This window comes from Chamaea fasciata, unplaced genomic scaffold (genome assembly GCF_029207755.1).
Source record: "Chamaea fasciata isolate MVZ Bird 193981 ecotype frontalis unplaced genomic scaffold, bChaFas1.0.hap1 SCAF_3, whole genome shotgun sequence".
Taxonomy (NCBI): domain Eukaryota; kingdom Metazoa; phylum Chordata; class Aves; order Passeriformes; family Sylviidae; genus Chamaea; species Chamaea fasciata.
The window spans coordinates 57,480,800-57,493,168 of record NW_027094088.1 but is presented as its reverse complement, the minus strand read 5'-3'; the positions used below and the strand labels follow the sequence as shown (position 1 = coordinate 57,493,168).

The 12,369-nt window shown below is 36.6% G+C and overlaps 1 protein-coding gene across 8 annotated transcripts in view; it reads right to left on the bottom strand.

Moving 5' to 3' along the window:
- The window catches only part of AHI1 (Abelson helper integration site 1), an 89,325-nt gene that overhangs the window by 46,579 nt on the left and 30,377 nt on the right, over positions 1-12,369 (bottom strand). For all 8 annotated transcript variants that reach the window (XM_066179126.1, XM_066179129.1, XM_066179130.1 and 5 more), the window contains one exon: positions 12,016-12,218. In XM_066179126.1, the coding sequence (XP_066035223.1) occupies positions 12,016-12,218 (203 nt within the window). The remainder of the gene's footprint in view (positions 1-12,015; positions 12,219-12,369) is intronic.

The window sequence follows — 12,369 nt, the reverse complement described above, 5'->3', positions numbered from 1 at the left end:
CTTACTGTAAGTAACTATTGAAGTCCAGGAAAAAAATTAAAACTCAAGTAGATGATGACTAAAAACTTCAATATTTATTTTTTCTTAGTATTTGGAGATACAGACTTGGAAAAAATACTGGCACAGCTATAAACTGAATTGTGTGTTTATATATGCACACTAACTCTCAAGTAGTGCAAACAATGAAACAAAATTGTTTGAACCAGCATTCTGTTGCATCTTCCTGTATAAAAGTAAGAAGACATGGACATATGCTCATAAACTTATAAATGTAAAATAATTTCTCATTTTTTGAGTACTCAAATTACACTACATCCATGAAGAGATACTCACCTCTACAGGAAAAAAAATCTTAAGCCAATCCTAGCACAGAATTGATTTCTGCAAAGCAATGAACACTGAAATCCCAGACACCTTCTACAAATAAATGAAACATAATATAATTCAGCCCTAATTTCCATAGCAACAAAGATGATGTAGTTAAAATCTGTTGTCCTACAGACATTCTTGATATAGATACAACTACTACAAAGCACAAGCCCTTCCCAAATTTTACTCTTGCCATATTATCCAATATAGTGGATGAAAAAAAGTGTAACGATCTTAAGTTTTTGGTTGATCCAATTGAGAATTTTACTATTTGTTAAACATGTTTTCTGTGCCTTAATACACCAAAGCCAACGTGGAAGAAAAACAGGCCTTAAAAAATATTTGTAACTTTCTTCAAGCAAGATATTCATATGCTAAAATTCTTGAGAGTTATTTACATAAGAACATCATTTTTGATCCTTTCAAAAGTCAAATCTATTTCATCATACAGAATAAAAGCATATGGTCACTTACTCCAACTAAAAGCTCCCAATCAGTGGAGCACTACCTTTGACCTCAGTAAACTCTAGATCAGAACCTTAAACTTCAGTTGAGGGCCACTGACATTTTGCAAATTTTCAAACTACTGTCTTGTAAATTCTGTTTAAAGAAAAGAGACAATCACCAATTCACTTTGGTTTAACCATCTCAAAAATGATGCATTTTACATAACTATTATTTCTGAAACTCAAGAAATTATTCAGTTCAATAATGCATGATATTGGGGTATTGGCAGGTGTACTGGAATGCAGGTAATATAGCAATAAAATGCATGTTGAATTGCTTGACTGGGCCAGAGGCTATCTGCTCTGCACCACTCCACCGGATCTTCATCTTAGTGTGTCTGGTTTTTGTGCAGGAATATGGATTTAATTCTGATAAGGAAAGTTTATAGTAAAAACTATCTTTGACTAACAAGGAATCTTGCAGCAAAAGTGCACAATTGTAATGATTATACTGCAAAGCCGACAGAAATAAAAAAAGCAAGATAGAAAATGAGATTAATCATTGAACATGATTTTTAAAAAGCATTAAAGCTGGTAGATTTTACTACAGGGTACAAATTTAAATGAATGCTAGTAAACAGTAGTTGGGAAATGTTATCAGAATGGAGGCCTGTTTTTCTGAACAACTGCAACAACAAAACCAAACTGCTTTTCTTACAAGCAAGTAAGTTTCATTAATATAAAGTTTTCTCTGATACAAAAAAAATGATGGAATGCCATTAGCTTACATATTTACTCAAACGCCGAAAAAATAATCTGTTCTGCAAACGTTTTGAGCTCAGCTTCACAGTGTTTCATCTTCTTTCATCCAATGTAAACTCCAGGGAGAACCTTTCTCCCTAGATGAATGAGAAGATTTCCCCTTTGCATGAATTTCTTGCTAAGTGCACACTACACCATAAGACAAACTAAGGCTTTCCAGGAAAATACTTTGATGGAAGTCTCTTTCAAATTTGCTATCAAAAATTAAGTTCCAGATAATACCAGGAAATGAAGATAGGTTGAATATACACACCTTTAGAAACCAAACTAAACAGGACAGAGAAAACCATTGAAAACTAACACTTAATAGATGTCTCCCCAGTTCATCCTGGAAGGAAGAATTATGAAGCTAAGTTTGTACAGATTCTGGTCCTTGAACAAACTATAGAAGAGATATGGAACTCTATGTAAATCATTCTTGTGCAACACTTAATTATCTTCTCTTTATTTTCCTGATGTATTATGCAAACACTCTCACTAGACATGCCAAACAGAACACTTTGAAATCAAATGCAACAAGACACACACAAGAGAAGATTGAATGTGCAGACCTGAGGATTTAAGAAAATCATCTGTTCTAAAATGCAGCATAAGTTCTCTTAGAATACTTCCTTCCTGTCCAAGGCTTTAAAAACAAGATAAAAGCCTTTTTAACAAAAGAGATATTAAAAATGAAGTTTTAAGTCTAAGCAGTCTTACAGGAAGTGATTCATTCCTCCCCTTGATGGCAGTGAAGCTGAATTCAGGCGAACTATAAAAGACTGCCCATCTAAAGCAGAGACAAAACCAGAGTTTTAATGACCTTTCTGCCACTAGCTCTTAAGCATTATTTAAATCTCTAAGAGGCCCGAAGAGAAAACAAAGGCACAACACTGTAACAGAAATGAGAAGCACTGAGCTAATAAGTGAGGAATAGTGATTAAAGCACAACTGCTTCCAGGTGAAGGACACTATTCTATGAAAAATAGCTCATTCTCCTACAACAGGCAGACATAAAACTACCCACAGAACAATTTGAAGCAATCTTTTTTTTTTTTTGAAATGCATGCTGTGGGAAATCATTGCTAAATACCTTTACAACATTGATCGAAGTTGGCTAAGATAGTCAACCACAAATTTACTTATTTTTCACAACAGGCTCTGTTGTCTTCATGCATAAACCACAGCTTTATCAAAGACACAGTTCACTAGTATTGAGAATTGAATAAAACTAAGAGTTAAAACATTCTTATTGTTTCTGTCACAATAAAGATACCTACATAATTTTTGCCAGGCTTAAACGAAGATGATTTGCATATTCTTTTTTGTGTTAGGGAAGCTCTATGAAAATTATGCAAATACACATTTTCAGTAAAACTAGTTTTCACATTAAAAGTGAATGGCATGAAACAAAAACAGAATGCTCTAAGACCTGACAAGGTGGCAAAGGCAATTTTTCGTTTTCCTAAGAATGCAATTTTATGACCTTTGCAATCAATACAATCAACATTTCCATATATACTTGCAAGCTAAATCAAGTCGGTCAGATCTATATTACTTCTGAATCTCTTGGTTTTACGTTTCTCCCCTGAAAGCCTACGTCTCTAGAACACTGCTTTTAAAGACAGTGTAAAAGCATTATTAACATTATTCTTCAGAATTTAATAGCAGAATCTGAAATAAAAAAACCCCACAACACTATCTGGTATTTTTCTCGATGTAAGAAGAAAACACAGAGGCAATAATGCTTAAAGTAGGAATATGGCACTACAGCTTTCAAATTTGCAATGTAAGTTTGAATCAAGTTTACATCTGTTGGGACAACATCTATGAAGAAGTACAATCATTTCTATGACAGTAGCACTAGAGGGACTCAAATGAAAGCTGGGATTCTATCGTGGTAGGGTCCTGCAGTCACTTAAGAGATAATCTACTCTGCTCTTACATACCTCTAGACTAAGTAGAAAAGCCAAACACAGCCAAAATGAGATATTATCCACACACACAGGCAAAACTGAAACAGATTTACTTTGCTTGTCTGAAGCAAGTATGGTCCCCTGAAGCCTCCTACAGTCCTCTTATTTGTCTACATGGCAATATGGTTTCCTTGTAACTTGAGCGCTCATCTGTTTTGCCCAATTGAAGGCCAGAAGTGACCATGTCAAATGAAAATTGACACTAACAGGGGCTTGATCCTACAGTTCAGTCACTGTCTACAAATGCTAAGTCTCATTACAAAGTAATTATGTATATTTAGTTCCTTAGTTCTGCCAGAGTCCTGGTATTTGCAATTACATGTTACTTCAAAAGCTTTCTTTCTTCCTTTTTTTTTTTTCTGGTCTTCAAAAAAATATTAAGGAGAAATTAAGATTGCTATAAACACTTGGAATAGTAAGCTTCTTTCATTTAGCTACGAGGAACACTAAATTCTGCACAAGACACAAAACAGTTAAATAAAGGCTTGGTTATACACAGGACGTAGCCATTACATGCAAAGAGAACGACCTTTCCTGGATTGGATAAAACTGGCATTTCAGCTCAAGAACATGCCTAGATATACACATCCTAGCAGAAATGGGCAATGTCACACCAATAACAGTAAAAAGTAGATCTGTCTTGTTTAGTAAGAGCCAAGTAGGTTACTATATAAACTGTGACCTCATGTTACAATTTGTGCTATCAAAAAACATATGACCGGGGGAAAAAAATCCATTACTTCGGTAGTTAATTTTAAAACAGCTTGTTTTTTGTGCAAATGAAAGATGGATGTAACCTGTCCCCCATAAAAAATACACCCAAAGATACTTTTCCTTTTATTTCTCTTTATGAAAAATAAGACACCAGAAAACCTTCTAACATACATTTTGTCAAATATAAATACAAACCTATTCCTTTGTACCTGCTTGTAAAGGACATTATGACTAAAAATAGTACAGAGCACACCACACACTGTCCACAATCCCCCCTGAATTTAGTAATACTCTAGGCTTAATCTTGTATATCATTCTTTAACTCTCAGCTATAGTTTCCTGGTATTTGAACCAGGATCCATTTCCTTTCTGCACCCAACACAGAATTATTCAGTTGGCAAAGACCTCCAAGATCATTGAGTCCAGCCTTTGAACAAACACCACCTTGTCAGTTAAACCACAGCACTAAGCGCCAAATCCAAACATTCCTTGAACATTTCAAGGAATGGTGACTCCACCACTTCCCCAGACACATGGTTCTAATACTTAACCACCCTTTCAGCAAAGAAATTCTTTCTTATGTCCAACCTGAACCTCCTCTGATGCATCTTGTGGCCATTTCCTCTTGTCCTGTCACTTGTTTCCCAGCAGAAGAGGCCAACCCACACCTTGTCACAACCTCCTTTCAGGCAGGAAGAATGTTCTGCATGTTGCAAGAAATTCTATCACAGCCCCACTAACAATTAACAAAGCTGTCAACAATGTTATTCATTGCCTTAGTGCCCATTTATGGAATTTTCTCTTATTAAAAGTTTCTAATAAAAGCTGCTTTCTCAACATCTTGGTTGTTGAGAAACAACAAGCCAGCTGGCAGAAGTAGAAGTAATTTGCTGGGTTTTAACATTAATGAATCCTGCTTTTTCTGCTTTAAAATACTATTTAAATAAACATAGCAGTACTCAGATAGCCCTGTTTAACTTTGTTCAGCAGGGACAAAATAAACACCGAGTTATTAAACTTCTTAACTTTACCAACACTTATGACAAGAAAGGTAATATGGTAAGACTGGAAATAAAATTAAAGAACCAATTAGTAAAACCCATACAACAGTAAAAATGCTTGATCAGTGAGTAACTTTTCCTTAACTGTACAAACTTTCATGGCAAGAAAGCTAATATGGTAAAACTGAAAACAAAATTAAAGAACCAATCAATAAAATCCTCACACAGTAAAAATTTTTAACATCATCTTATTTTGTCCTCTGCTAAAATTATTATAATGGTACATTTTTGTGCTTAAAATGAATGCAATTAATTTTCTGGCTAGCATACCATTTATGTAAAACATAAGCTACTGAGAGACACACAGTGCTGAAAGAGGTCATGGTTTGACTCTAAGCCAGGCAAAACCAGCATATACATCTATTTAACTGTGATGTGTTAAAATTCACCTGGTGGTTACTAAAAAAGAGGAATGTATTAAAAAAATTATTATTGTTATTACCTTATTATTATGCAAAAAATCTTCTAATATTACAGATTTTAAGAACCTGACCTGCTTTGTAAGATTTTCAGAGGGCAGGGGAGAGGGAATCAAGCAAAAAAAGAAAAAATCACAGAAAAAATCAGCTATTTTTTCAACTTTTTCTAACACAGGCAAATTTATTAAACCTAGAAAACTTAATGAATTGACAAGAAAAATTCATCATAATTTCTAAAATCTTACTTTATAATTAAATATTCCTTAAAGACATACAAAGTAAAATTCTGGTAAAACTTTCATATGGTATTAAGTATTTTACCTGTATGAAGCTTCTAGTAATAATTCAGCCATTTCATATAAACAATCAGTTTATGAAATCACAATGATTCAACAGTATCTGATTGACAAATAGAAAAGAGCTTTATAAAAACTATTTCAACATAGTAAATTAAATGCACAGGTTTACAGGAAATCAGATGCACCATAGCTTACAAAATACATCCTTAGAAAGAAGCCTGCAGCTGGGAATAGCTTTGTGTAAAGTAATAATTGCAATAAAATTTCTTAGAGTAAGAGCATTTCTTAGCATTCTTAAGACGAATACAGGAATAGGAAAAAGCCTACATCACTATTAAGAAACCCATCTATCTAATCTAAAAGCTCTTATCCAGTGAGATGCACTGTACAGGTCATATGGAAAATGACTGCCTGTGTTTACAGGATCGTGTTCAGATCTACTAATGAGATAAAAAAAGTTTAAAAAGTTTTAAAAATACTTCACATTTCTTATACATATGATAAGATTATAGAATATCAGAAACTTCCCTTGTAGTTTGTAGATAAAAATATTGTATTGCAGGTATTGCATTCAAGTGAAACTGCTATTTCAGCCTGCAGAGGCACTACAGCATTATCTTGTAATAGGCCAAGAAAATTCACAGAATAGGCAATGTTTTAAGGAGTCCTCAGTACTTCATGTATTATGAACTCAGTTTTCCATCTCCAGGTAGAAGCTATAGTAATTTACCTTAGAACTCGCACCTTCCAGATCTGCACTAAACCCCAGAAGTCAAGCATGGTATTTCAGAATTTACCAAAACTAAGAAGAGCCAGAGGACAAATTCTTACAAGACTAAAAATGGTAGCACAAAAAAATACACACCACCTGGGCATCCAGCTCTGCCTGTAAGTCTTTGCTGTAGACAAAACCACAAGTTTCTGTCTTCTTCCACTTGATGGCTCAGTATCATGTTTATGTGCTCCCCAAAAGGGTTGCACATTTTTTTCTTAAAAGTGGCGGCTTTAAATTCTGTTCTATTTCAACACAAAAAGATGTATTTTGCATCTCCACTAAATTCTAAAATGAGATCATTTCACAGGACTAAATAGTATAGTATATGATGTCTACTACACCAAAGCATCATTTATGAATATATTTTATAGACATACAATTCAGTGATGGAAGTTCAGTAACTTTCATGCAATCCAAGATATAGGCTTCTGGATTCTTTCACAGTACCTACTTCTTCATGAATTATGCCACAGTAATAAATACACTTAAAGGACAAAAACCAAAAACCAAATAGTTGTAAGCATTTCTGTATATAGAAGAGAGTCTTTTACATTCCACTTGTCTAACACTGCATTTAATACGCTCCGAGTATCAGAATTTTGGTAACCACTTAGATAAACTTTTAATAACATTTTTCAGAAATACATCATGAAATAAGGACTGGAAAAGCTAATCATACTTTAACTCAGAAGCATTAATATATTGAGCTATAAAGCAGCCAACATGTAATTGATTCCAAGACTAGTACTACAGAGTATATATAGATTGTATTCTTAAGTGCTACAAAGGGGTCAGACATCTAAAAGCTCAGTTTCAGAGTGAGGACACTACACCTTCAAAGAAAGTCCTTCTCTCTATACCTACACAACATATATCATTCCCTTGTTATGGATAGTTATAAACAGGTTTTTTCACAGCTAGATGAAAGTAAAATTTAAAAAACATAAATAGTATTGAATAAAATTGAATGAAAAACACTTATGAGCACTTCCAAGAGTCAGAAATGAGTTAAATGTTTTCCTATCAAAAACTTACATACATAAAATCACACATTAGTATTCCTTCCTTGAAATAGAGATAAATAATAATTGCTGCCAGGATTCACTACTCTAATTTCTCTGTGTGGTACAGAAGCTAATTCTGCATTCTGGTTTCATAGAGAAATTAATTTTTACCTTTCGTATCAAAAGGTCTTAGCTTTTGTTAATTGCTAAAGTTTTAGCACAATAGTCAACTCCTGGTTCTAATTTCTGGGCTAATAAGAATAGCAATGCTGCAGAAGAGAAGAAAAAAAACTTCATCTATTTATCATTCATTAAGGCTCATATTTAGGTAAAAAGAAGAAAAAATAGAAAAAAAGTATTGGTTCTAACGGGACCTGGAAATGGGGCACAGGTCATAAGACAAAGAACACAAGCTTATACAGGATCAGAGTATTCTCTATCTAGCTTAAGCCAAACTTTAATGTACTGACATCAATTTTTCCAATCCTGTATCTAAGTCACAGAACTCCAAACTTTAAAGTTAATTTTAAATCCAGTAGCTATGCTGTCGGCACATGTTAAAACCAGAGACTGCCGGGTTGGCAGATTTACTGTTTGTGTGTTCCAGCCCCCGCGTCTCATTAAATGTGACTCCAGCTGTGACCTTAGGCCAGGTCTACAAGGTATGCTGCCACCATGCTTGTCCCAACACGGCACTGTTGTCACAGCTCTGTAACAAGGGCATGCAAACATAACCCAAAGACCAGGACTACTCTGCACTTGGGGCAGCCACACCTCAAGAGCTGTTCGCAGTTTCAGGTGCCATAATGTAAGAAAGACATTAAACCATTAGAGAGTGTGCAAAGGACAGAAACAAAGACAGTAAAGGGCTTGGAGTGGAAGCTGTACGAGGAGCAGCTGAGGTCACTTGGTCTGTTCTGCCTGGAGAAGAGGAGAGTGAGGACAGAACTCATTGCAGTTACAACTTCCTCATGAGGGGAAGAGCCGGGGCAGGCACTGATCTCTCCTCTGTGGTGACCAGTGACAGGACCTGAGGGAATGGCCTGAAGTTGTGTCAGGGAAGGTTTATGTTGAATATTAGGAAAGGGTTCCTCACCCAGAGGGTGGCTGGGCACTGGAACAGGCTCTCCAGGGAAGTGGTCACAGCACCAAGCCTGACAGAGCTCAGGAAATGTTTGGACAATGCTCTTGGGCTCATGGTGTGATTCTTGGGGTTGGTGCTGCGCAGCGCCAGGAGCTGGACTTGATCTCTGGGGGTTCCTGCCAATTCAACATATTCTATGACTCTGTGAAATACAGACAAGGTAACACCTGTGTTCTCTTCTGGATTTTTAATGTTACAACTTGACCACACAGCAGCAAGCCATCCTATGTGTGGTTTCCTAAAGTTGTCTTTCTCCATTTTTGCTTGTCTGTTCCCAGAAATATTAGCATATTCTCACACATGGGGCTGAGTGGCAACTTTTAAGAGTTCTACTCTGACAAACACTTTAGCAAACCATGTGAGGGTGCATTCTAATAAGCCTTCCAGCAAAGCCTGCACTTAACAAACATGCATCACTTTTAATAAGAGAAAGGAAATTGCACACACATTAAAACCTAATTCCCAATTACAAATTAGTAGAAATTTTAGGTTTTAATGTTGTACATTTTACTCTGGGGCTGTCCAAAATGTGATAAATCAGGCAAGTAATACTGCAGACACATGCAAAAATGATCCTAGCCCTGCTTGCAAAGTTTCTACCAAAGTATCTACCTGAGTCTCATCCTGGATCACTGAAAAGATCAGCATCGAGACTCCTTTCAAAGAAATCTCCTTCCCAATGTCTCAGTGGTTCATAAAGCCCTGCAAGAAAGCACTCTCAGTGTTTATAATCACTACTGCTATGTGACAGATACCAAACTGGAAGTGGATTCTTTCAACCACCATCCTGTACTGTTTGAAAATTCACACAGTGAGAAGACTCAGATGAGTTTTTGACATCTCCCACATGAGTAGAGGGCTTGGAGGATTCTGTCAAAAACACAGATCATTACTCTGTTCACGGTGGACTTACTCATCCCAAATTAGCCAATGGAAATCTAGGGTTACAAAACTCCAGTGGTTGAAAGTTGTTCTCTCATACACAGTCGTAGGCTTATCTATTTCATTCAGTCACAAGGTAATGTGGAACTTCTACATGCTTCTGCTAAACCACAATTTCTTCCACAGTCCAGAACTGCTGGTTAATCTGGGAGTAAACAGCTGCAATGATACAGACTGTCATAAATTCTCTAACCCCATCTTTTTCTTCATATGACCTGACATCCAGAACAGTAAAAATTTGTCTGGGAGTATCTTCCTGGAGTTCTTGTCCCAGACACAAGGCTACAGGCTCCATTCTCCATGTTGCGCCTTTCTCTGATAAACACCTTGACGGCACCAGCACTCACTTGGTAGGTGAGCAAGAACAGAATGAGCAGAAAACAGAAAAAAGGTTTGCTTCCTTGTGTCAGGCCACACGTACCTGAAAGGTAGAAGCAGCATGCTACCATTATCCATGAGAGCTACCACGTTATGTTTCGTGAAGGGGTACACTGGGAGCTCATAGCTCCAAAATATGTGGTCTGTGTGAAGGTCTGTGGGATAGCTTTCTTCCAGACAGTTTCAAAGTTCAGGCCTAATGGGGATGCAAAGCTAAGGAACCAGACTAAATCTAATCCAAAGTAAAACCCCTAAAGCATGATAGACAGTAGTTACAGCAACCTCAGCAACAACTGCTTTCATCTACTCATCTACTTCTTTTGTGATTCACTGCTTATTAATGCAGACAAAATCTAAAACTACATTTAAAAAAAATCTACATGCACTCAAAAGTACTTCAAGATGAAAAACAGTAAATGTAAACTCTAATTTGGCTCATGTCATTGTGAAAAGTAATTGTAACTTCACAGTGCTATTCAGGAACATTCTGCATTGTTGCAAATTTATTATTGCAACAGTATCTCAAGTTGGAGAATATAACTTAATTAAATTACTGCCAATTAGAAAAGTTTTAACTACTGATTTGGGTATTGACAAATAAGACAAATAGTAAAACACCCAAGCAAAGAAAGCACTTTTTATCCCTCCTTGACTGGCTCCAGTTCAGGCACCTTTTTTCTCCTAATCCCCAGACTCCTTGATTTTGACACTACATTACACACAGTCCCTTTGCAAAGGTAATGGAAGGGTGGGGTAGTACAGTGAGGTTAGTGCATAATGACTTGCTCTTTTTGACTCTTCTTTTTTCTTTTCAACTCTCTTTTGAATACTCTTTTCAACTACTTTAGTATGGATCCTGCACCAGACAACATCCCTTTGGGGATTGCACCTGTCCAGCAAGGATTCTTCCATTGTTTGCAACACCTTTGGAGGTGCACCATCATCTGTGTTTTCTTTTGTGTGCCCTCATGTACCTCTTGTCTTTCCTTTCAAGCCTACTCTGTTATTTCCCCTGCATTTCCATTTCTGCATTGTTTGTGTCTCTTGCATCACCTTTGTGCCTCCTTCTCTGTCTTCTTTCACATCTCCTCATTTCACATGGCTCCTCACATCCCTCCTCCTGTATCTTCACTTGTGCCCCCTGACACATTTTCCTTCGCATTTCTCCTCTGCTGTGGTGTTTCCTGTCTCCAGTAGGTTCCAACCTTTCTTAAGTCTGTTTTCTCAGAGATGCCATATTCTGTTTGGTTCCAGTTTCAGTTGTGCAGTGGGTCCATGCTGTCCTTCACTGAGCTGGCTTGAAACAGCTGTGCCCAGCACAGGGCATGCTCTCCTCCCAACTGTGCAGCTCCCTAAAACCTCTACCATTTACGCCACATACAATTTTTAAGGTGGATAGGAATCTCAGCCATAATGATCTATGGATCCCTGATTTCATATAAACGGACAAACAGCAATAGGCATGCACTAGCACAAAAAGAGCCCTTGTCATCAGTACTTGAAAAACAAAATTAAATTTTTTATGATTGCTTTTATCTTAAGAGCTACTTACAGCTGCATTAGTTTCAGTGAGAGATTTCATTTCTAAAGACCAGATGCCATGACAACACATATGTTTTTTTAAAGTATACCAGTTCCAGAATATGGGAAGACTATGCATTTCTGAAATTAATTAAATTTGACTTACCGTAACAGAATCAAGTTTTTGTTTCACCTTCTGCATTCTCATTGACGTTCTTGCAACACTGACAAACTGATCTGCTGGAGACATCACTGAGTTTTTTCGCACAGGAATTTCAGAAAAACTGCTAAAGAAGTGTGGCCCTCTTGGTACAGCTGTGGTAAGTGATGAACTGAGATCTCTTACGAGTTCAGCTTCCTGTTGTGCAACTGTAGAAATAAGCAATATTAATGTCTCAGGTGAAGCCTTACATTGCCATGGGAAAAAAAAAACTAAAGGACCACAGTCAGTTTGCCAGCCAAGTCTTCAGCCAAACACCATCAGAAACTGTACCAATAGTGCTATAGGGAAAATCTGAAA